The sequence below is a fragment of the Callospermophilus lateralis genome, chromosome 1 (genome assembly GCF_048772815.1).
Source record: "Callospermophilus lateralis isolate mCalLat2 chromosome 1, mCalLat2.hap1, whole genome shotgun sequence".
Lineage (NCBI taxonomy): Eukaryota > Metazoa > Chordata > Mammalia > Rodentia > Sciuridae > Callospermophilus > Callospermophilus lateralis.
The window spans coordinates 69632063-69657094 of record NC_135305.1 but is presented as its reverse complement, the minus strand read 5'-3'; the positions used below and the strand labels follow the sequence as shown (position 1 = coordinate 69657094).

General features: G+C 34.1%; 1 protein-coding gene across 1 annotated transcript in view; it reads left to right on the top strand.

Moving 5' to 3' along the window:
* Immp2l (inner mitochondrial membrane peptidase subunit 2) overlaps positions 1–25032 on the top strand; it is an 863006-nt gene that overhangs the window by 571798 nt on the left and 266176 nt on the right. The window contains exon 5 of the mRNA XM_076862880.2: positions 1268–1333. Coding sequence (XP_076718995.1) covers positions 1268–1333 — 66 coding nt within the window. The remainder of the gene's footprint in view (positions 1–1267; positions 1334–25032) is intronic.

The following is a 25032-nucleotide window of genomic DNA, read 5'->3' as shown; positions in this document are numbered from 1 at the left end:
AAAATTCTTCCCCTACTTTTGTTTTAGATTGACTTAATGTTATTGGCAGGAAATTATCCATATCAAAATAGAGCTATCCACTGTTGTATAATAGATTACCCCAATATCTAGCAACTTAAAAAACAAACATTTACCTCACACATTTCCTAAGGATTTGGAGAGCAGAAGTTCCTTATCTGGCTAGTTCTGGCTTAGTATCCCTCATGGGGTTGCTGTTGCAATGTTAACCAGTGCTATAGTTCCTAAGGATTTGACTGAAGCTGAAGATCTTGCTTCTCAGTTTACTCACATGACTATAAGGAGATCTGGGTCCTCAGCAAGTGAATTTCTCAACAGGTTTGCTCAAGACAGAAATGGTTTCCCTGAGAGAAAAGGGGAGAGGGAGGAGGGGTGGGTGAAGTGAGCAAGAAAAGAAGAGCTCAAACTGGAAGTGAAAGTCTCTTTCATGACACATCTCAAAATTGATGTATCATCACTTTTCCCACACCATCTTGACCTCACAGATCACTATTATTACAAGGTGAAAAGGATGTACACAGGAGGTCTCTATCAGGAGGAGGAGTTTAGAGTACATAGTTTTGTTCCAAGTAGAAGTTTTTTTTTTTATTATTATTCAAATAGATTAAAATAAATTATGTCATTTTTAAGTACATCAGAACCTGTCAATATTTTAAAACTATTAGTAACACTGTTCTAGGGGTTACTATAGTCTATAATTTTCAAATGGCTAGTGTAAATGTAACATAAAGGAATTTCCTAATTTTTTATTTTTTAAAAAATTGCTTCTTCTGGAGAGTTTAAACCAACTCGTCTGTTTAGTATTTAATTTAATTATTATAATTTAATTTAGTATTTAAATTTAATTTAGTATTTAAATCTATCTTCTCTATTAATTTTAAAGAAAATAAACTTGAGTATGCTTTTGTTTTAAAGAAATATCTAAATGTTTTCTTATGTATGTTTTGTCTTTCCCAAAAGTATTTAATGACACTAATAACCTATTAATAAATTTTATCCCTTATTGATTAACTTCTTTATCCTGTATTTTTATTTTTGCAAAGTTTCAGCATGACTTCTTTTTCTCCAGATATTTGAAATGAAAATTATTTCATTAGTAACTTTAATTCACACCTAAGTAGGATTGATGTTATATCATAGGTTCAAAGATTTCTTTAGTGACTTTAATATAGTCTATTTGCTATAGAATTTCTTTTCACTTTCTTAAGATAATAGAGACATAACTTATAAACTTATCTTTTTATTATAGGTCTCCTAAAAATCCAGAGCAAAAAATCATCAAGAGAGTGATTGCTCTTGAAGGAGATATTATAAGGTAGGTGCCCAGACTGTGGTTTTTGAGTTTGAGTTTTAAGTACCTAGATTTTTAAATTTAGTTTTAAATCACAAAGCTTTGGAGAGGTATTCTACATGAGCTGCTATAGCTTCAGTAAACTCATTAATCATTTGGGATGGCACGCATCCATAAACTTATGGATCATGTTATTACTTTTAAATTGTAAAGCGTACAAAAAATAAATATTAATTAAACTAAAATTAACCACATACTTTGTGGCTATTAAATCATTTTATTTAGGTATGCAAATTAGCACAATTATTTGAAGATTATTATATTAATGTCCATTTTAGAAGTATTCAAGAACATTTTATGATTTATAAAGCAAATACAGAAACTAATAGCAATCTTTAATTATCATGAAGATGGGGAGAAGCTTCAAAGAATGTAAAATATAAACTTATGAATTAATGACAACAATAGAAGTTTTAGATAATACTGTAATAATAATATATTTAAACAATATATAGTAATGTCTCATTTATTCTACTTGCTGATAAGTTAAGAACATATTTCAGGTTGAGTAAATATATAGTAACATGGCATGCTGTATTTCACTTAGACTGTTTATTTTAAATAGATTGTAAACAGGTCTATATAATGTAGTAGCCAAAATGCTTTGAAAACTATTCTCTTGGAGTTTCCTGATTCTGTTTTACCAAGAGTTTCCATCCTATAAATCTGTATTAATGATACTATAGATAAAGCAATCTCATTAAAATGAATCTCAGTCAGTATTAGAGCAAAATCTAGACCAGGAGTTCTCAAAAGATGGCTTTAGGATACCTGAGGATCCCTAAAACCCCTTTAGGTGACCTATTAGATCAAAACTCTTTTTTCCAGTAATGCTAACATGTTATTTGCCCTTTATATTCTCATTTTCTTATGAATGCACAATATAATTTTCCAGTTGTGTGATATTGTAATAGATTAAAGGCAGAAGCAGTTATGAAAATTCAGCTATTGTCTGTAAAATTAGACACTTTAATAAGATTTACAAAAACGTAAAAATGCCCCTCTTCATTATTTTCTCTTTTGTTTTAGAAAATAAGTTTTTCATTCAAATATGTTTTTATGACATAGTTATATTTCTGTCATTTTAAATTAAATTATCAAAAAGACTTTAAAATTTTTTCTCCTAATTTTCAATATGGTAAATATTGGTACCTAGTATCAACATAAACACAAATTTTGAGGGATTCTCCATATTTTTTGAGTCTAAGGACTCTTGAGAGCAAACAATTTAAGTACTTTTCAATGTAAGGATTTAAGGAAAAAAGTTTCACGTCAGGATTAAATGTTCATTAGTAGTCTGCATGATATTAGTGAAACAATTATATTGAGCTGTGCTTTAAATTCATGATTTCTTTTTTTGGGGGGTGTCTATTTCTTTTAAAAGTTTGAGATATTATTTAAATATTAATCTGTGAATATCCAAATATACTTTTAGTATTGGAAAACAGTGTGTAGATATGCAATCCCACTAAAGAATGAGTCAGCAAACTTGAAATTATGCTAAGTGAAAGAAGCTGGTCACAAAAGCCCAAATATTATGTTTCCCTTGAAAGTCCAGAGTAGTCAAATCCATAGAAACAGAAATAAGATTAGTGGTTCTCAAAGGTATGGAAGAGGGGGAATGGGGCTTATCACTGTGGGACATAGGGTTTTGTTTGTATGCTTTTTTTTTTTTTTTTTTTTTTTGAGGTATGAACAGTGTTAAAAAATTAGATTCACAATAAAAACTAAAATACTAAAGACCTGAGGTAGATATTTTAAGTTGCTAAATTGTATGTTATATAAATGACATCAATAAAGCTATTTTAAAAAATGAAAATTAGTCAATAAAGCAAGCAAAAGTTTCATCTATGTAAAATAATCTAGCAGTTAAGAAAGTCAAGGGATCGGTTTTACATTATAATCCAAAGAGAACATAGCTTTTCCATTATTGGTAATTAGCTAAATGGTCAACTGTTGAGAGCCACAGCCGAAGGGGCTCCAGCAAACTTTCAGACTGCCAGCTGATGATTGGCTCACAACGGCCCCAGCAACATCTAGCTGATTGGCTCCTCTGTGGAGATGCTCATTGAGCTGTTTCCCTGCCCTTTCAGACTACCAGCTGATGATTGGCTCACAGCAGCCCCAGCAACATCTAGCTGATTGGCTCCTCTGCGGCGATGCTCATTGGGCTGTTTCCCTGCCCTTTCAGACCACGGAGCTGCTCATTGGGGGACTTTTTTGGACACATATGCCTTTCCGCAGCACTAAGCCCTGATGAATCCAAATTTAAAAAGTTTAGAGTAAAAAGGGTTATTTTAAGTTTATCTTTGGGGAATATATACCCCTTCCCAATTCCTTCTTTTTTGCTTTAATAAGTACATTTTAATAGTTTGATGAGCTCTTTCAACTATGCCTTGTCCCTGTGGATTGTATGGGATTCCTGTTATATGAGTAATGCCAAATGATGAGCAAAATTGTTTAAAAGAGGTAGAAGTATAACCAGGGGCATTATCTGTTTTTAACTGTTTTGGAACGCCCACAGTGGCAAAATTTTGTAAGCAATGAGCTATAACATCTTTAGTTTTTTCTCCGGCATGAAGGGAGCCCATCAAAAATCCAGAAGAAGTATCAACTGTAACATGCAAATATTTTAATTTTCCAAATTCTGGCAAATGTGTGACGTCCATCTGCCAAATATGGTTAGGTATCAATCCTTTAGGATTGACTCCAAGATTAACTTGTGGTAAAAAGGTCACACAATTTTGACATTGTTTTATTATTTGTCTAGCTTGTTCCTTAGTTATTTTAAAACGCTTTTGTAAAGTATTAGCATTGACATGGAACTTTTTATGAAAATTTATAGCTTCTTCTAGTGTAGAGAAAATATGTATGTCATGTGTAGTTTTATCTGCTAAATCGTTGCCCAAACTAAGGGCTCCAGGCAATCCTGTATGTGCCCTGATATGTCCTATAAAGAATGGATCTTTTCTGTCCCAGATTAGACTTTGTATAGTGGAAAACAAAGAGAAAATAGTAGAGGAAGGGGAAATCCTACCAGCATCTTCAAGGGATACTATAGCATTAACTATATACTGACTATCGGAAAATAAATTAAATACAGAATTTTTAAACATGACAAAAGCCTGTAATACTGCCTTAAGCTCTACCTTTTGAGCTGATTGTTTGGGTACTAAAAATGTAAAAGTTCGATCAGGTGTAACTATTGCTGCTGTACCATTATTTGATCCATCAGTGAATATATTTGGAGCATTCCCGATAGGTGTTTTTCTTGTCATTTTTGGAAAAATTACAGGATGCAATGACCAAAAAGACAATAAAGGATTAGATGGTAAGTGGTTATCAAATGAAACATTAGATTTGCACATGATTATTGCCCAAGTATTTAACTCATTAGCTAACTCATCAATTTGATTCATAGTATATGGAGTAATAATTTTATTGGGAGAAATTCCAAACACTCCCTTTGCTGCTTTTATTCCTTTGAGTATTAATTGTCCTACAGCCTCAGGATACCTAGTAAGAATAGTGTTAGGAGAATAAGATAAATGTATCCATAATAATGGGCCTTCTTGCCAAAATACTCCTGTAGGAATATTTTTTGTTGGTAGTACAATAAATAATAAAGGCAAACTTATATCAATTCTATCCTAATGCATATTTTCCATATATGTTTCAATGATTTTTAATGCCTTTCTTGCTTCAGGCGTTAACATTCGGGGTGAATTTGGATCTGATGGACCTTTTAGGATATCAAATAAAGGTCCCAACTCTCCTGTTGGTATACCTAGATAAGGCCTTATCCAATTTATGTCTCCTAATAACTTTTGAAAGTCATTAAGTGATTTGAGTTGATCTACTCGTATTTGAATTTTTGGTGGACGGACCATGGTTGAGGATAATAGAACTCCTAAATAATTAATTGGAAAATTTAATTGTACTTTATCTATTGCTATCTCTAGATTATAATTTTTTAATAAGTTTGTAAGTGTGGCATAACAGTCTAGCAATGTGTTTTTAGCTTTGTGTGCTAATAATACATCATCCATATAGTGAAATATTTGTAGTTCAGGATTTTGATTTCTAAGTGGCTGGATTGCTTTGTTGGGCTGTTAGCCATCCCTTGAGGGAGTACTTTCCATTCATATCTCTGATCAGGACCTTCATGATTCAGTGCAGGGATAGTAAATGCAAAACGTGGACTATCCTCAGGATGAATTGGAATTGAAAAAAAACAATCTTTAATATCTATAACTAAAACATACCAAGTTTTTGGCAAAGCAGACAATTGAGGAATCCCCGATTGAGCAGGTCCCATAATAACCATCTCATTATTAATGGCTCTTAAATCTTGCAATAATCTCCATTTACCAGATTTCTTTTTGATGACAAAAATGGGAGTATTATGGGGAGATACAGAAGGTTGTATATGTCCTTCTGCTAATTGTTATTTGACCAGATCATGGGCTACTAGTATCTTTTCTTTAGTCAGGGGCCACTGAGGAACCCATACTGGTCTTTCTGATTTCCAAGTAATTTTTATTGTCTCAGTGGCCCTTTCTGAAAATCCAACCCATGTCTGTCTGTTCCTTGATCTATTTGTATTGGTGCTGCTATACCTTGTTCTTGTTTTCCTAATCTTTTTCCTTTCCTAAAACCTTGTCTAGTCATAATAGTGGGTGCATTTTGGTTGATGTTATTTGTTAATGTCAAACCTAATTGATCTAGGACATCTCGTCCCCATAAATTTATAGGAAGATGATCCAATACATATGGCTGTATAGTTCCTTCACATCCTTCAGGATCCTTCCAATCTAATACCATTGCACTTCTATGGGGATTAGTCGCCACTCCTAGGCCTCAAAGCGTTTGAGTGGCTTGTTGTAATGGCCAATGTTTTGGCCATTCTTGACGAGAGATGATGCTAAGGTCTGCACCTGTATCCAGTAGCCCATTAAATTCATGTCCTTGAATATTTAGTTTTAGCATGGGGCGAGAATCTAAATTTAAAGACAGCACAGCCCAATCTACACCTGTGGAGCCTAATCCCTTGGAACCTCTTTCTATAGCACGACTGGAAAATTTATCATGTAGGCTTGGTATTATTAGTAACTGTGCTATTCTATCTCCTGGTGAAATTACTGATATACCATTTGGAGAACTGGCTATAATTTTTATTTCACCTTCATAATCGGGATCAATTACCCCAGGACTTATCATAAGTCCTTTTAGAGTAGAAGAGCTGCGTCCCAATAATAAGCCTACTGTTCCTTTGGGAAGAGGTCCTTTCACCCCTGTGGGAATGATTTGAACTCCCATCTCTGGAGTTAGTACTGATCTGGCGGAGGCGCAGATGTCTAACCCTGCGCTCCCTCTGGTTTGTCTGATGAGGGATCTGATGGACAATGTGTCCTGGGCACTACCCTGATGGGGTTGCTGGGTTCCTCCAGTGCTCCGTATATTTGTGGTTTTGGGCCCCGGAGCATTGGGCCCACCTGTCCATTTTTTGGCAATGGAGCCCAATGCCTTTCTCCACGATATCGTGGATAAACACTTGGTCCTTGTTTGTTTTTTGATAATGGAGTACCCTCTATGGTGGTTTGAGAACGGCATTCATTAGCCCAATGTCTCCCTCTACGGCATCGTGGGCAAATACCCGGTATTCTACTCCTTTGATACCTAGTTGTGTTAAACCCTCCTCCTATGGGGCAATTCCTTTTAAAATGTCCTGTTTGTTCACAATTGTAGCATGTTCTTGGCCTGGAATCTAAAGCCTGTTTTACTGCAGCTGCCACAATTTTCCCTCTATTCTATCTCCTTATGAGGATCAGCAGCAACAAATTGCATATGATCCTGGTGTGTATTTACAAATTGCTGTAGATGCAGTTAAGGCATGGAAGACTTTACAAGGACATGGAGGTTTACAAGGTCAATTATCTAAGATAATACAAGGAACTAATGAATCTTATGCTGAATTTGTAGATAGGCTTATTCAAACAGCTACCAGAGTTTTTGGGAATACGGAACAAGCATAATTTTTTCTTTAGCCATTATTGCCAGAATTCCTATCTTCATCCCAGTGCCGGTGAAGACAATGTAAATTGTTAAGAAAATTGTTTTCTTTTAGTGCCTTCTGGAATGTTACATAATTTTTTCTTTAGCCATTATTGCCAGAATTCCTATCTTCAGTGAAGACAATGTAAATTGTTAAGAAAATTGTTTTCTTTTAGTGCCTTCTGGAATGTTATATAATGTTATATAATTTTTCTTTAGCCATTATTGTCAGAATTCCTATCTTCATCCCAGTGCATGAAGACAAAGATAAAACCAATCTACAGCTTCTGCAATAGCCATCACTGAACTGCTTGCAGAACTTGCCTGGACTATGTATCACTTATATGCATTGTGAACTCACTTGTATGCATTGTGAACTATCTGTTGGTGCAGCAACTTCTGGTAGTGTTGGGGTATTTATGCTGATGGTGTCATCAGTGGTACAATTTTTCCAAAAGGAGCCGTCAGCTGGCTTGGTGTATCTTCCTCCCTTCTGTTTGTCATGATCGTTCAGCTAAAATTTGGGGGCCAACAGAGGTGAGGCAAAGAACCTCACCCCCCCGCTGGTACGAAGACCTCTACACAGGTGTGGCTGTATACTGGACTGGTAGTCAATGACGGGTAAGATCCAATTACTATGGTACCAACCTAAGTCAGGAGGCTGACGCCTTGAGGTCAGCTCATCCAATAATGGGTAAGGACCATATGTACTATTGGACAACCTAAGGCAGACACGGTCCCTAAGCCACATGCTTCTTGTTTAAACAGAGAGGGGGAGATGTTGAGAGCCACAGCCGAAGGGGCTCCAGCAAACTTTCAGACTGCCAGCTGATGATTGGCTCACAGCGGCTCTAGCAACACCTAGCTGATTGGCTCCTCTGTGGAGATGCTCATTGAGCTGTTTCCCTGCCCTTTCAGACTACCAGCTGATGATTGGCTCACAGCAGCCCCAGCAACATCTAGCTGATTTGCTCCTCTGCGGTGATGCTCATTGGGCTGTTTCCCTGCCCTTTCAGACCACGGAGCTGCTCATTGGGGGACTTTTTTGGCTCCGCCCATGCAACCCAGCCAATCGGCCTCAAGAGCAGGAGGATTGTGGGAGGAAGAGGTTGTTGGGGTGTGTGGCTTGTGGGAAGCCGGTGGTGGCAGTTGGGCTCTGAGGGTTTTATTCCTGAGGAGCTGTTTTGTTTATTGTGTGTGGTTCTAAAAATAAAGTTAGTTTCTTTTGACAAGTGGCTCCTGAATTGTGCCCAGCCAGACTGCGACAGTCAACAATGTGAGCTTCCAAAGCATGGTCAGACACAAACAGCATTTTGCAATGAGAAATTCTACAATATGCCTCTCTGAGAAAAAGTCAGGGTTGTTGCCTTCTTCAGCAAATGTAAATATTAGGCTCACATAGCAGAGTCAGAGTCATGGTTGATGGCACAGGTTTAGGGTGGAGGATAGGGAGTTGGCCATGTGATATCATGCATACTCTCTGCACTTCTGAAGCCCATGCCTATAAAGTCCACAAATTGACACCACAACATATGGCCCCATTGGTAGCCTTTACTATACTCAATCCTGGAGCAATGAGTAACATAAAGAATAGAAATACTTGCACTCAAGACTGACCTCCTATGTAGAATCTAATACTATTTTTGGAAAAAAAAAAAGTTGTTTTTCAGCATATGCTGGTTTTAAATAAAATTAAAAATTTATTTTCTTTGAAACTTTTTTTAATATTCATTTTTTAGTTGTAGGTGGGCACAAATACCTTTATTTTATTTATTTATTTTTATGTGGTGCTGAGAATCAAACCCAGGGCCTTGTACATGCTAGCCATAACTATTGCTGAGCCATAAATCCAGCCCTTCTTTTAAACTTTATTACTTATATATACTGGGATTCCTGGGGCTTAAATTAATAATTGAATATATTTCTACAATGATTTCTAATAGTGCTAAAAAATATTAGAGAGTATTTAGATAACAAAATATGATTTATAGATACATACTCTTCTGGACCCCATTTTTAAAAACAGTAGAATATATAAAAACATTTGTAGAAATATGCTTTCCAATTACCACTACAAAACATTAGTCAAATAGTGACCCAACTGGTGACAGGCAAAGTGCTTTGAACTATGATGTAGATTTTCTAGTCCCACCTTTCTTTTAATATTACTGGGTTACCTAGAAGGGACTATAAGAACAAATGTGAATTACCATTTTTTTCTTTCATAAAATTATCAAAAAATCTTACTTTTTAGAATTTAGTTATACTTTCTGTACTTGTCAGTATTATTTTTAATTCAAATCATGCATAATTAGAGGATAGAAAAAAAACATAATCTTTTCAGAGATTAGGCCTGTTAAAGGTTTAATCCAAGCTCCCATTAATATACTGCTAGTTAAACTCCTTTATGTTGCTAAAGAACACACAAGAAAATCAACAGTGGGCAAAATAGGGCAAAAGGCAACTAAAATACCTATATCCCTGTAGGTATAGGATGTATCCATCTGATGATCACTGGTCAACCAATCAGCTGTCCCTTGGGGTAGATGTCCTTCCCTGTCTAGTCATCTGTGACTAGGTAGACCAGTCACCTGGTGTATACCCTGTAGTTATTAAAAAAACTGTTGCAAGGGCTTGTAGGTATGCCAGGTACTGTGAGGTATCCAAGAACAGGGCATTGCAATTTGCAGTCATTTTACTAAGCATAAGCATTTGAAACTTCAGTTCTATAAAACAGTTCTCTGTTCTCATTAGTAGATGCTTTTATCTTACTTTCTAAGGAATAAAAACATTTTTGTTTTTATTACAGAAATAACAGTCCTATTGAATTCAAAATGCTATAATGAACACACTTACACACAAAGCTTTGTGTCTTGTTTATTTTTGTAGAATAAATATCTACAAGTGAAAATACTAGGTCAAGGCATGTTGTTGTGGTTGGTGCTACTGTAATTCTAACTTAGACTGACAAATTTTGCTCTGAGAAAGTTTTTGCATGTTTATATTCATCAACACTGTATGAACTACCCTTCTCAGAAGAAACTGATTTAAAGGTCATGTGCAAGGACTTCAGATTCATAAGAGAAATCATATCAATCCAAATTTTGAAATTCATGTTAGATGATCAAGTTATATTTCATTTAGTCAGTTCACTGAAAATATAGATCTTAGTGCCATTCATTTAATGAGCACTCCTCTAGATAACAAGAGATATTAGCAATTGAAAGAAACAAGATTCCTCCCCTCATGGTGCTTACATTCTAAGGTTTAAAGCAGATAGTAAGTGCTTAACATTTAACATGTAAATAGATATATAACTTATAATGCAATATCATGGTTGAGAAGTGCTATGAAGAAATATAAAACAGGAAAAGAGATAGAGTAAAAGCAGGGGTGGATTTTACTTAAGGGTTCCTTGAAAGTCTCTGTTACAAGAAGCTGTTTGAGAAGATTTGAAAATAAGGGAAGGAGGAAAAAGAACCATACTAGTATCAGGGAGAAAGATAGTTCAAAGCAAAAAAAAAAAAAAAAAAAAGCAATCCTAAAATGAATACTTGCTAGATGAGCTTAAGGAATTGTATGAAGCTACCATTTAAGGAAGGAAATTGAGGTAAGAGGTTTCTTCTGATAATTGTTTTCTTCTGATAATTGTTTCTTCTGATAATTGTTTCTTCTGATAATTGTCAGCCAGTGGAGGATTTACAACAGTGGAGTGGTATGATCTGACTGGCTTCTTTAATAGATTATTATCTGCTGTGTGAGAATAGACTAGAGGCATGCAATCTGACTTAAATAACTGGTCAGAATATTTCTCCCTTGAAGAAGTAATTTCTACCTTCTGGTGAATGCAGTTAAGTGCCCTTGTTTATGACAAACATGATGACTACTTTGATTTATTCCTAGTGAATCAGATAAAAGTAGTCACATTATTTATAATCACACTCACTATATCAATGAAGTGAAAATAGAGCCTTAGTGTTTGTTCAGAGAATTCAGCCAAGAATTCCCAAGATTTTAAAAGAGGACCCATTGGGAGTGTGGACTTTCTATCTCAATGCCAACATTGATTAAAATCACAAGGCAATGGCTCAATTTTCTGAATCTCTTAGCTAGCAAGGTAGTCGTTTTCATAATGTTGACCCAAATGGGTATGCTTATCTATAATACTAACAGTAAAAAGCTAATGAAAGTAATATTTAGACATACTCATTAGTTCCACCAAAATGCTGTTCATAGTTATTTGCTTTTTCTTATTAATTTGTTATGACTCACATTGAAGCACAGTTTTAAAAAAGCATAAAATGAATGTAAATTCCTAACCACAGCACATCAATGTGAGTCAGTCACAATTGAAATTTCTAAAGCATCAACATTGTTTATTGGGACACTCATATTTCTGTTTCACAGATCTCTGCCCAGTCAGAAATGAAGCTCAACATCATTTCTCCTCTTACTTGGTGAAATATTCTTCACAGACATTTGATATCTGGCGCTTTATGTTGTTACCAACCTCGATGAAGCAAGTAAATGGAGTCCTTTGGTTCCCAATGAAGAGGGCAAACATATAATTTATCACCTAAACTAGGAGACTTTGTAGAGTGAAAAAGGATAATATTAATTACTGCATTGGGATAATCAAACATGAACCAGTGCTGCCAAGACAAACCACTGCAAATGGTCATCTGACAAGTGAAATACAGTCTACTTTATAATTCACTTCACATACATTGTTTTTGTTTCATTTGTGGCCCTCCTTGTGTTAGATGAATTCCAAGAAGTGTTCCCAGGAAACAGAATAACTTAATGGCCCCAGGGAGGCATTAGGCAGGGGAGAATCAGAAGTGTTCTGAGAAGCATGCCCTCCCACAACACAGTCATTTTCCTACTGGAATGCACAGTGTGAGACTTTCTGTAACCCTTACTGATATAGAAGAACAGTCAGAGGGAGGGAATCATAAAACTTTTCTCACTGCAAAATATTTAAGTGATAATTCCTCTTCAAGTCTAAACACTATGTTGTAAAATGTCAAAATACCATAATTTATTAAAAATAACTTTTCTGGTATTAGTAAAAAAAAATCCACTGAACCACTAGAAATTAAACATTTTAAAGCCTGTTGATTTTAAATGGGCTATTGAAGATATGGAAATCAATATTAGCCTATCACAGACAGCTGAATCATATTTTGTTGTAGCAAATAAGCTCCATGGGAAGAAAAACAGAACTAAATTGAGTTTTCCCCAGTGAAACTACAAATGATGCCTGTTTAATAACTTCTTCTTCTTCTTCTTTTTTATTGTTGCTGCAGTAGCTCTGAATAATAGAAGCCTAATGTGTTTGCATGGCTCTCTTCCATGCATTGATTTAATGAGTTATTCCAAATCAAAATTATACATTCTTGTTTAATACTTAGGTTCTGACAAATGCTGCAACTTAGTGGATATGGGCTTGAGTACTGAATTTAGGTGTCTCAAGGCCTGTCCAGGGTTTAGTTACCACTAAATAAGAGGTGTTGTGAAAAATTATTAGTTTCCCTCTGATGTTACCATTGGAAATTATTGAAATAGGCTGGATATTCTTACCTTCTTCTTGCTGAAGAATTATAATTCTTTTTCTTTTTAAAGGGAGAGAGAGAGAGAGAGAGAGAGAGAGAGAGAGTTTTAATATTTATTTTTTAGTTTTCGGCGGACACAACATCTTTGTTTGTATGTGGTGCTGAGGATCGAAACCAGGCTGCATGCATGCCAGGCGAGCGCGCTACCGCTTGAGCCACATCCCCAGCCCTATAATTCTTTCTTACTAAAAAATTACGGATTGGTCAGCAATTCATGTCTTTATGAAAATATCACTTTCTTTTATATAGTTGTAGGTGATTTTTTTATAATTTCTTTTTTTAATATTTTTATTTTTTAGTTGTAGTTGGACAAAATACCTTCATCTTATTTATTTATGTTTATGTGGTGCTGAGGATTGAACCCAGGGCCTTGCACGTACTAGGGAAGTGTTCTGCTGTTGAGCCACAACCCCGGCCCTTGTAGGTGATTATTTATCTTACTATTAATGTATTAGTGGAAAAAATGCAATTGATAATAAAAACTATGTTTTAGCAATTGGCATTTCTTTCTTACCATCAGGAAAATAGTTCATATCTAGAAATGTTGATCTTGATTTTACATGAAGATTAGTAAATCTTTTTATAAATGTCAATTTTTAAATCAAAATTATTTTTGTAGTCTAGTAACATAGGCAGGTTTCTGGAGACACTATATCAAACAATGGGTACACCTTATTCTAAAAAGGTGTGACATTTTCTGAAAGTCAACAGATCATTTATATTGAATTGCCTTTTCCAATAATATGACTCCTATTATTATGGTGATATTCTCTCTACTCCTATCAGTGCTTTCTCTGAATAGTTTTATTTTCTGCCTAATATCTTTATTTTATTTTTATGTGTGGTGCTGAGGATCAAACACAGTGTCTCACACATGGTAGGCGAGTGTTTTACCTCTGAGCCACAACCCAGCCCCTTAGTCTTTCTGTCTCTTGAATAGAGCTCTTCTTTAGATAGAAAATCTTCTATGCTTATTTATTCCTATATAGTCTTTCATTTATTCATTTAGTATGGTGTGGAGGCCATGGGCACAGATGATAAATTCAGACTGCCTTGATTCAGATCAAAGCTTTGATTCTGACTTTGCTACATTGCCAAATTATTTAATTCTGTAAACCTAATTTTTCTCATCTATAAAATAAATATTATAATAGCGCATACTCCCTAGAGCTTTCTTGAGGATTACATGAAATAATGGATATGATTTGACTAGCACAGGGCCTGGGATATAGTTTTGTTTAGTAAATATGAGATGGTAATGGTAGTTGTTGTGATTTAACTATTGTTTATTGAGTGTCTTGAATATTAACTATTTGCACAACACTGTGCTGGCTTCCAGGGTTATAAACATCAAAAGTCTCAGATAATTCTTATCCCTGTGAAGCTTGTAGTATAAAATAAAAAAAAAAAATGATCAATGAAAGAGATGTAGTGTAACAAGAGAATCACCCTCCTGGGGATATGCTAAAGAGCCCCTGAGAGTTTAGTGAAATTGGGGTGGGGCAGAGAACCTCTGGTTGGCCTGAGGAGCTGGGGTACGTTGGAGATTACTTTCTGGTGGAAATTTGTGATGAGTGAAGACCTGCAGCCTCCTGAACTGCAAAAGTAAGTCATGTTTAGTATATAAAACTCAAATAATACTGGAGCATATCAAATAAAAAGGAAAGGCCTTCTTTTCATTTACCCCAATTCAACCCCCAGACTGAAATGTGGTATGTATCCTTCTAACCTTTGTTTCATAGCAGGAGATTGAAAAGATTAGAAAAGTATTTATCTGACAGTAGCTCTTTCCTTGAATATTTCACAAATACAATTGAGATACATCTTGTTTTAGTCAGCTTTATTTTTGCTGCAAACAAAAGATCTGACAAGAACAATTTTAAGGAGGAAAAGTGATTTCAATCCTCACAGTTTCAGAGGTCTCAGTCCATACACAGCCAGCTCCATTCCTTAGGGCTTGAGACGAGGCAGAACACCATAGTGGAAGAGTGTGGTAGAGGGAAGTGGCTCACATGATTATCAGAAAACAGAGAGATTCCACTTGCCAGATATAAAATATATACCCTCAATTCATGCCCCCAATGCCCACCTCCTAAAGCCACACCCTTTCTGCCTTTAGTTACCACTCACCATGAATTGATTTATTCACTGATTGGATTAAAGGCTCTCATAACACAAGCATTTCACCTCTGAATGTTCTTGCATTGTTGTACACATGAATTTTGGGGGATACCTCACATTCAAACCATAACACATCATATAGAATTATTTTTCCTTTGTCTATGTTATGCTAGTATACCTTTACTAGGAAGGTATTTGAAAACATAAATTATAACTTTTAGTTCTTTAAAAGTCCTAGGAGTAACCTGCACAAAGATATCATAATGCATTTTTGGGTAATGATGATACACACTGTAGACCAATAATTTATTGAAAATGTAAGGATAAATGAAAATGAATATTGAATATGTCCTCATTATTTAATATTCTCATATTTTACTCAGATTATCTAAAAGGGACTATTAGAACCACCATGCTATGCTCTCTAGACCGTCCATGGGATAAAATAACAGAAGTTCTTTAGTTAGGAAGGACAGTGACTTAACTGAATTAGAAAAAAAAAAAAAAAAAAAAAAACTTCTGCAACAGGGATCCTAGGAAGATGATATAATCTGCCTGATGTCAGTCACATCTCCTTGCTTAGCTTGAAAAGATTCTAATCAGTGTTTGATTTTTGATGCTTTTCACTGAGCTCCTTTTCTCAGGGTTATCACTGGGCCTTTTCTTCTCAGTTCTGCCATGAACCTTACTCTTTCCATGGATTAGATAAATGAGGTGAAGAGCTCCTGTGGAGTCTGATGTTTCCTAGTAGGAAGCACATTGCACCTGGAGCTGCTTAGAGTATTAGTGTTGTAACTCTGGTTCAGTTACATTTCTTTTAGTACACCTTCCTGAAGTCATGAACTCCAAGTAAAATAGAAATACCATCTTAAAATAGAGAAATACTAACTTTTCTACATTTCTAGAACTAACTATTGATTTTTTCCCCTCTGCCTGCAGTAATTTAAGTTGTCAAATATTTTGAAAAGACATTTAATTATCACAGTATGACATTCAAAAGGCTTTCTAAAAATAACTTTTTAAAAATAAAACTTAAGAATATTTCAGCCTGAATAATTACTTAAAAATCAAAGAACATATACCACTTGTATTTTTGTATAATTTAAGTTAAATTTGTTTCCACTTAACTTGACCACTGTTTCTCTTTTATAATGTTTAGAGGAAGAATTTGAGGCACATAGCAGATATATTCATGATACAAATTTAATTATGGACATTTAAAAATTTTTATTAAAATTTTCATATGAAAGATTTTTTAGATGTCTACAAGGTGAGATAGCCTGATACTGTAGAGAGTGTTACCATATTACCAGTTTACTTCCAGCTCTGTTTCTTATGAGCTCCGTGACCTTGGCAGTTATTGACCTTAATAATTTTAACATATTACATATATTTTCAGGGTTATTTTGAAAACCACAGATGATTTGTTAGAAGAAACACCAATACTTTGTTAACTTTAAAACACTTTCACGATTTTTAAAATTTTATTATCATTAATTTTCTGTTTGGTTTCTCCAGAGCTTGGCCAAGTGCCTTGCTCATTTTAGATGATCAAATATTTTGTTGTCACTGTTAAAATAATTTTGATGTACTGCCAGGTAAATGTATAACTCTGTGTTTTATGAATCCTAAAGTTGGAAGAAACAAAAGCATTTTTTAAAAGATAAATTTAAATTTTTATTTTATTGTGGTGAGATTACTTTACATGAGATTTACCCTTTTAACAGATTGTAAAGTATGCAATATAGTATTGTTAACTATAGTGTTTTACAGCAAATCTCTAGAACTTATTCATCTTTCATGACTGAAATTTTTGCCCTTTGCTTAGCAACTCCTCATTTCTCTCTCCTCCTAGCCCCTGATAAACACCATCCTACTCCCTGATTCTATGGGTGGCTAGTTTGTATACTTCATATAAGTAGAATATAAGCAGCATTTGCCCATCTGGTGAAAGCCTAATTTACTTGGCATATTGTTAGGATTTATTTATGTTATGTATAGCAGGATTCTCTATTTTTTAAGGCTGAATAATATTTCAGTGTACGTATATAACATATTTTCTCTATCTACAAATCTGTTGATGAATATTTCAGTTGATTCTATATCTTGACTATTAAGAGTATTACAATGAACACAAGAGGGTTAATATCCCTTTGAGATCCTGATTTCCATAGAAGTGGTATCATTTTGCATTCTCAAAAACAGTGTACCTTGAATAGCTAAAACAATCTTGTAGAAAGAAAAATCTACACAGAACAATGCAACATTTGAAATGTTATTATTTTAAAAATTCTTATTTAAAGCTTTCAGATCTTGATTAATCATGCATAACTGAAACCACAGAATTTTTCTTAAGAAAAAAAATCATCTTTCTCCCTGATTTCAAAATCTATTATATATATAGTGTTATAGTAATTAGAATGGGATGGTACTATTATAAAGATGGACATATGTACCAATGGAACAGAACAGAAAATCCATGCATATTCAGTCAACTGATGCTTGACAAGTGTAGCAAAAATGCACATTGGAGAATGGATAGTCAACAGCAGTTGAGAAAATGGTATCCATATGTGGAAGACTGAAATTGGCTCAGTTAGGTCTTTTTTTTTTTTCTTTCCTCATGCTGGGCATCATACCCAAGGGTATGCACACCGGGCAAGCACTCTACCACTGAGCTATCCCCATACAGTATGCACAAAAATCAACTCAAAATGGATTATTATAATGAAATAGTTAATATGATAACCAATAATTCTTAAAACTAAGTCCAAAAAATGCAAAACTCATAGAAAAAATTATAGAGGGGAAACTTTCATAACATTGGTATTGATATGTATCCTGAGTTGGATGAGGAAGAGCTATTATATTACAAAAACACCATGGAGTGCCTTAACTGAAGAGTAACTATATGATTATAAAAGAAAATAGTAAATTTTATTGCCTAAATAGTCTCTTCTTACTACAAAAAGAATTGCCTTAGCAGTTGGTAAAATTCTGATAGAATACTATCCCATGCCATGCATAGTTCCTTTTATAAGCCCAGCATTAGAACTCCAATTATTTTTTAGCTGTTATGTTAGCTCAATCTGCCTGTGCCGGATCAAACCAATAATACAAAGGAGCTAACACCCTATAAGATAGATTATTATTTTTAAGTAACTTAGTTCTTCAACTCATTCATTATTATAGAAAATGTTCAAATGTTATTGAACTTATTGTGAGGGCTACTTACATATATAATAATGTCTTAAGTTACAAGCAATGACTACATATTCTAAATGCTGATTTCAAAACAAAAGTCTGTATTTGCTGTTTTGTAAAATTGGAAAAGGTTTGTTGACAGAAATATTAATTGCAAATTATTCATTAAAAAAACATGTCTCCCTGGTTTTCTTATGCAAAGTGATGCTGCAATGAGAGCCCAAATTGTTCTTACTAGCAGAACTAATAAGACTTTGGAATTGATCATCCTGGTAGTTGTGATTCAAATGAGAATGTGAATGAAAATGATTAATTTTTTTTTCATTATTAGGGATCTGACAGTTGTTATTTTCTTTCAGAAGAGTAAATTATGTGATATGGAACTTGTATCTTTGTGGTATGGTAAGCAGCTAGTCATTAATTTGAGTGCTGCAACTGGACACCTGGGAACCAAAGAAATTTTCACTTTATTACATAAATAAATTCTCTCTGACCATTATGTGATACCTGATTTTAATATGCAGCCCAGAGCAGCAGTGATAAATGCTGTGTCCCACACTGCTTCACCTCTAGGTATATTGATACTTCCAAAGAACATTTCTGGAGTCTGGATTTCAATTTTACACACATCAAAAAGTAAATGACTATTTAATCTTTTACCATAACATGAAGAAGAGCAAGTAATACATACTGGAATGGAGTTTAGTAGGATAGAAAGCCAAAACTGAAAGATTTTCTATTTGAAATGAAAGTATAATAAGCAGTAAGCTTTACAAAAGCAGAGGATATGATAATAGAAGAGGAAACCAATGAAAAGATTAGAATTTGGTATATGTATGAGAAAGTAAGGTGACCTTTAATGGATTTCTGGAGCTGTCTTTGGGGGATTATGTAAATTAAGGTTGAATTCTAAATCTAATACAACTATCATTAAAATCAAGAGAATGCTTACTGTGTGATGGAAATTGAAATGACTCTTAACTTTATAATATTCCCGAGCCCTAGTATCCTCACATGACTTTCAAAAAATAATGCCGCCTTATTATTATAATTTGCAACCTTCTTAGCAATAAAGTGCAAGAAAATCAAAAAAGATAGAATGAAACTTTCCTCAGAAATATATGGAAATGTTACTCTGTATTGAGTTAGATTATTCATTTTAATCTTCCCTAATACAAAAGATTAAAAAGTTTATTATTTTTGTTTTAATTTGAATTACTTTCATTGCTAGTAAGAATGAAGAGTATATGTATTTATTAACATTTTATTTCCTTTGCTTACAACTATCTATTCTATAATTGCCCATTTTTAGAAGTGGTATTTAACATTTTCACATTGGTTTTGAATATATCATGTATCTTATCTCTCTCTCTCTCTCTCTCTCTCTCTCTCTCTATATATATATATATATATATATATATATATCAAATATATTTCTAGTTTACAATTTGCCATTTAATTTTATTAATTCTCAGAGATTGTAATTTTTTTTAAATCTTAAAGTCATTTAATCTTACCTTTAGTAGTTTCAGAGCAATGAAGTAGACTTCAGAATTTGAAATATTTGGAATAACATTAACTCACTAATAAATATGAAATCATTAAGTAGATATAAATATAAAAGTTGTTGTGTTTTACAAAGGTATATAAATGGAGATTTCCTATAAATTTTATGACATGTTTTCTCAATATTTTAAAGTTATCAAAACCTAGAAATACTTTATTATAGAGGAGCACATTCAATAGGCAACCTAACCACCTCATGGAGGCTGGTGTTTCTGTGTGGTTGTAGATTGTTTCTTGAAGTGTGATATCCAGAAACATCATGTCACCTGGGAACTGATTAGAAATATAAATTCTTTTCTCCTTTTTTTGTGGTGCTGGGGATGGAACCCCAGGACCTGGACCTTGGTTCTTAAGCTTAATCTGCCAATTTTAGGATTCAGATGGGGTATCTGGTGAGAAAACACATTCAGTAGCATCAGGTCCTCATGTTTTCTTTATACAAGAGTCAGGTCTTGACCATCACTTCCACCCCAATCATTTTTAAGCAATTCATTCCTATGTTCTTTGTAGTATCTGCCATTCCCTGTGGCAGATGTTTGCCAGTAGTCATCTTGGATACTGGCCTTGGGAAGTTCCCTAAGGAGAAAGGGGGTGGGGGGTGGGGCGGCAAGCAGGGAGAGTGCTTTCACTTGGTAACCAGAGATTAGTTAACAGTCCTTTGTCTCCTTTCTGGTTTACTATAGCTGCATACTAGTTAATTTTCCTTTCTTATCCTTACCAGTGCATCCTATTCAATTCCACAAAAATGATTTTTTTCAAAAATATAAATCTCATTATGCCTCCCACATGGAGCATCACAAATTTGGTCCTTCGTGGTCTGGACTCTGAGTATTTTTCAAATGATGTTCTCCTCACTATGATATAGTCCTTCCAGTAGTTTGTAGTTTCATGGCAACGGTGTACATTTTCACTTACCTTTGCTTTTTAAGAAACATCCTTCCTTTCTAGTCTTTTTGTTTGTGTTTGGTTTGGTTTGGTTTCCACTGGCTAATTCCTACTGAGGTAACCAGAAGATGAGTTAGCAGTCCTTTGTCTCCTTTCTGGATTACTATAGCTGGCTGCATACTAGTTAATTTTCTAGAAGTATATCTGGTGGATAGATTTACACATGAGTTCAAATAAGTATAAATAATGAAGTTATTTACAGTATTGTTTCTTAAAGACAGACTGAAAACCTTCTATATGGATGTCAGTAAAGTTAAGGACATTGTGATACATTCATAAAAGAGACTGTTCTGTAATAATTAAGAAAAGGATAGATCTGTATGTACACACTCACATCACACCTATACATGTTTGTATATGAGTAAACAATTAATTTTCTTGAAATTAGTCAACATAATGTGTCAGATCCTGACCATCATCTCTTCCACCCTGATCATTTTTGTAGACATTTTTTCTCACTTTCTTTGCAACTGAAACTGTAAATAAATGTAGTAAGTGAGTAACTTTTGCTTTTAGAGAAGGAGACTGGATGGTCAGAAGCCTTTGCATGCTGAGGATTACCTTTAAACATTTCTCATTTCTCTCTTCTCCATCTTTCTCTTATTTGCATATATATATTTGGAGAAATATGGTGTGTACACACATACATATGTATGTATGTTTACTGTATTTATGCATTTATTTTTAGAAATATGTGTATTCAAATTAAACTCTCAGTTTGTACATTGCTTTTCAAAATCTTCTGCAGTTAGGTCCTTTCTGTGCTCCCATTGTACACTATACTTACCTTTTGTCACATTTCCTACTCACATGCACACTCATGCTCACTGTTGTGCTAGAGCTATATAAAGATTAAAAAACACTTTCATTCTTCTCTACATATGCCCCTGTTTTATCCTGTGCATAGCTAATCCTTCTTTACCCCAACAGAAGTGAATGTCATCTACTCTGTTTTCATAGTACGTTATTGATCCAACAGGTGTAAAATGCATCCAATTGTATTACAGCCAGTTGTTCATCCATCCCTCTATTTAAAACCTCTCTGAGGTCAGGGGCAGCAACTAAATTTTGGAGTCTAGCATCTAGCACAGTCTGATCTTAAGAAATCTATTGTATCGAGGGAGTGCTCAGTAAGTACTGCGTTTGTCAAATTTAATGACTGCCGAAAGCTCTGTGCAATATTTATGGAAATTTAATCCTGAATATCATTCTGTGAAATAATTGTATTTATTTTGGAAATATTTCAACTTAGTCCAATTAGTATCAATCCCAACTCCCTATCTTTAAAAATGTAAACTCTCTAATTTGCTAAACATTAGTTTTTCATGTTGCTGAAGGTTAAGGAAGGCAAGTAGTACAGAACAGGAGTCTCAGCCATCTGTCTCCCTTTTCTCTCTTCAGCATCATAGATGCTGCAGGGATTGTCCCTGCACAGCAAAGGGGATGAGGATGTGCATGTTTATCATAGAAAAAGCTCAGATAAGCCCTGTGTCAATGAGCTTAGGCTAACATATTCTGTGACAACAAACTACCAACAAATCTCTGTGGTTTATAATTAGCAGAGGTGTGTTTTTCACACTATTATATGTTCACCATGGGCCATATGAGGCTTTGCTCCTTATTTTTTCCCTCATGGACTTATACTGACAGAGTTTTTGCAGTCTCAGGGGAAATGAACAAAACAAAGCAAAACAAAAGCCTTGTAGAATTATGAGATGGAACTTCAGACTTCTTCAAAATGGCACATATTATATCCATTCATATGTCATTGGCCAAAAGCAGTCTTAAGGCTAAGCCTAATATGGATAGAGTGGGTCTGTATGACTATGGAATGGAAAGTGAACATTTTAAACCATAATTCATGTTATCAAAATTTCTATTAGAACTTAACCTGGAAAGGTATTGATTTTGCTCTTCCATCAGTGTGTATATTCAGCACATATCAAATAAGCATGTACCATAAACGGAGCATACACGCAAAGCACATTATGGGAAGCGAGGCTATGTCAGAGAACTTGTTTTCACAAGGGCCTAAAAGTACATGTTATTTCCCCGCACTATGGTCAGGTTGGTATGGCTGAAGAGAACCTCTGGAGAAGAGAAAGCTGCAGTTGAGATTGTATGAAACTCTATGCCTTAGCTAAGGATCCATAAATTAATTTTGTATTATTATATTTTAATCTCACAAGCAAAGGTACTCTGTTCGAGGATTCATCATATTCATCAGCATTTTAATTTAATTCAGAAATTTTATGGCAGATATATATCATTATTTAATAAATATTTGCATGTATGATGATAAAGTGGCAACACTGACTTTACGAGTCATTGATCAAAATAACTAGCTAATTACCACTCTTGATAAACTCCTTGGGTGTTGGATGTGTTTACTAGTATCTAAAAACATCTTACAAAATCCAATAAGTACTATATGTTATAATATTTCATAGCTTTCTATTTAATTTTATAGTTTTCTTTGTTTTGCCTATCTGCCATTTTATATATTTTGAAGAACAAAGAAGTGCTCATGCTGATGGGAAAGGATTTCCTGGTGGGTTGGGATTCAATAAACTGTGTACCCATTGAATACATGGTGCTCTAAGTTTTCTGTGTTTTTCTGTTAGTACATTATTCCTAGTCCATTGCTTCTTAAATATATATTTAGAAGGATCATATTTTAAGAAAGGATTAAGTATTTCAAGGGAGAAAAATCATTCTGCTGTTTCTAAAGCATACACAGCTGTTAAACTTTAATTAAACAGGTTTGTAGAAAAGGGGACTGGAGACCAAGTTCATAAAACCAGGCAGATATGCTTTGTAAATGAAGAAGAAAGCTAATTAAGCCAAGCATAGCAGCTTAATATTAATTTTTAAAACACTTCCAGTGTATTTGTTGTAAATCTTGACAGTGCAAAAGTGTATTTTCTAATGAGTTATTCTACAATTTAAGTTCAGCATTTGGGTTGTCAAGGATTCCTAGTAAGTTGAAAAATTATAAAATCTTTCCACATTATGTTAATATTTATTGCAAGAGACTTAACTCAGGAGTGCAATGCAATTCATCATTGAAAATAAATGCATAGATATACTTTAAATGGAATTTGTTAGGTAATCCACAAAAATAATCCATCCAATTTTATTTAAATATATTTGATTACCATTTGATTTTATACACCAAAACAAGGCTGTTAAAATAAATTTAATGTTCACTTGTGATATTTTTAAGTTTATTTTAAAGTCATTTTAACCTAGTTATGATTTTTTAATGAACTAAGGGATAGCTATGTTATTTTAACAAAAATTGAGCTGGACAGTATGTCCATAATTCTGTGAAAGAAGAACAGATAAGCCTAATGAATTGGAATTTTTGCCACATTGTCAGAACTCAAGAAAGTTGTAGGTGCATTCAGTTATTGAGTGGAGTTCGTGATTTTCCTTTCTGTTCTATTGTACCCAGATTCTGAAAGAATATTATTAAGCATTAGATATCACCTTCTCAGGAAAAACCTGAAAAGCATAAAAGTGTTTAAATTAAACCTGCTGGGGATGAATGAAATAAATATTATCAAACTTGTGATTTATTTAAATTATTCACAATTTTAAACCCTTTGTCTCTCACTCAATAGTAATATCCTACTTTGTTCTCTAAATAGAATTATGAAGCATAAAGTAAGCATTGACTATAAGTTTAAATACAATAAAGTAATTATAAGAATTTCAAACCATGACTTAACATGACCTAAAAAAATATTTGTGTGTGTGTTGTTGAGCAAAAGGATCACAGGCACTATTCATTCCAAAGACCACTAAAGAATAAACACATATTTTAGATCATCAGTAGTTCCCAGTTACAATAGCTGCAAACAAATGATGATTTAGAGACAAATTATGCTGAGCAATGTAAATTGCATGGCATGTTGTCTTATGGTGCTTCATTTGATATATTGTGTGTCCATAATACTGTCCTCAACAGGATATCCCTGAAAATGGCATGTTTCTCCCCGTAGGTTTCTGGATAAAATGAAATGTTTTACTTATGCTAGAGAAATACACAAACCATTCTTCTGAGAGATGCATTCAACCTAAAAGGGTGCCATTACTCTAGGTTCTTATTTCCATTTTAAAGACAGCATTATCACTGATTATGCTGAACATAAC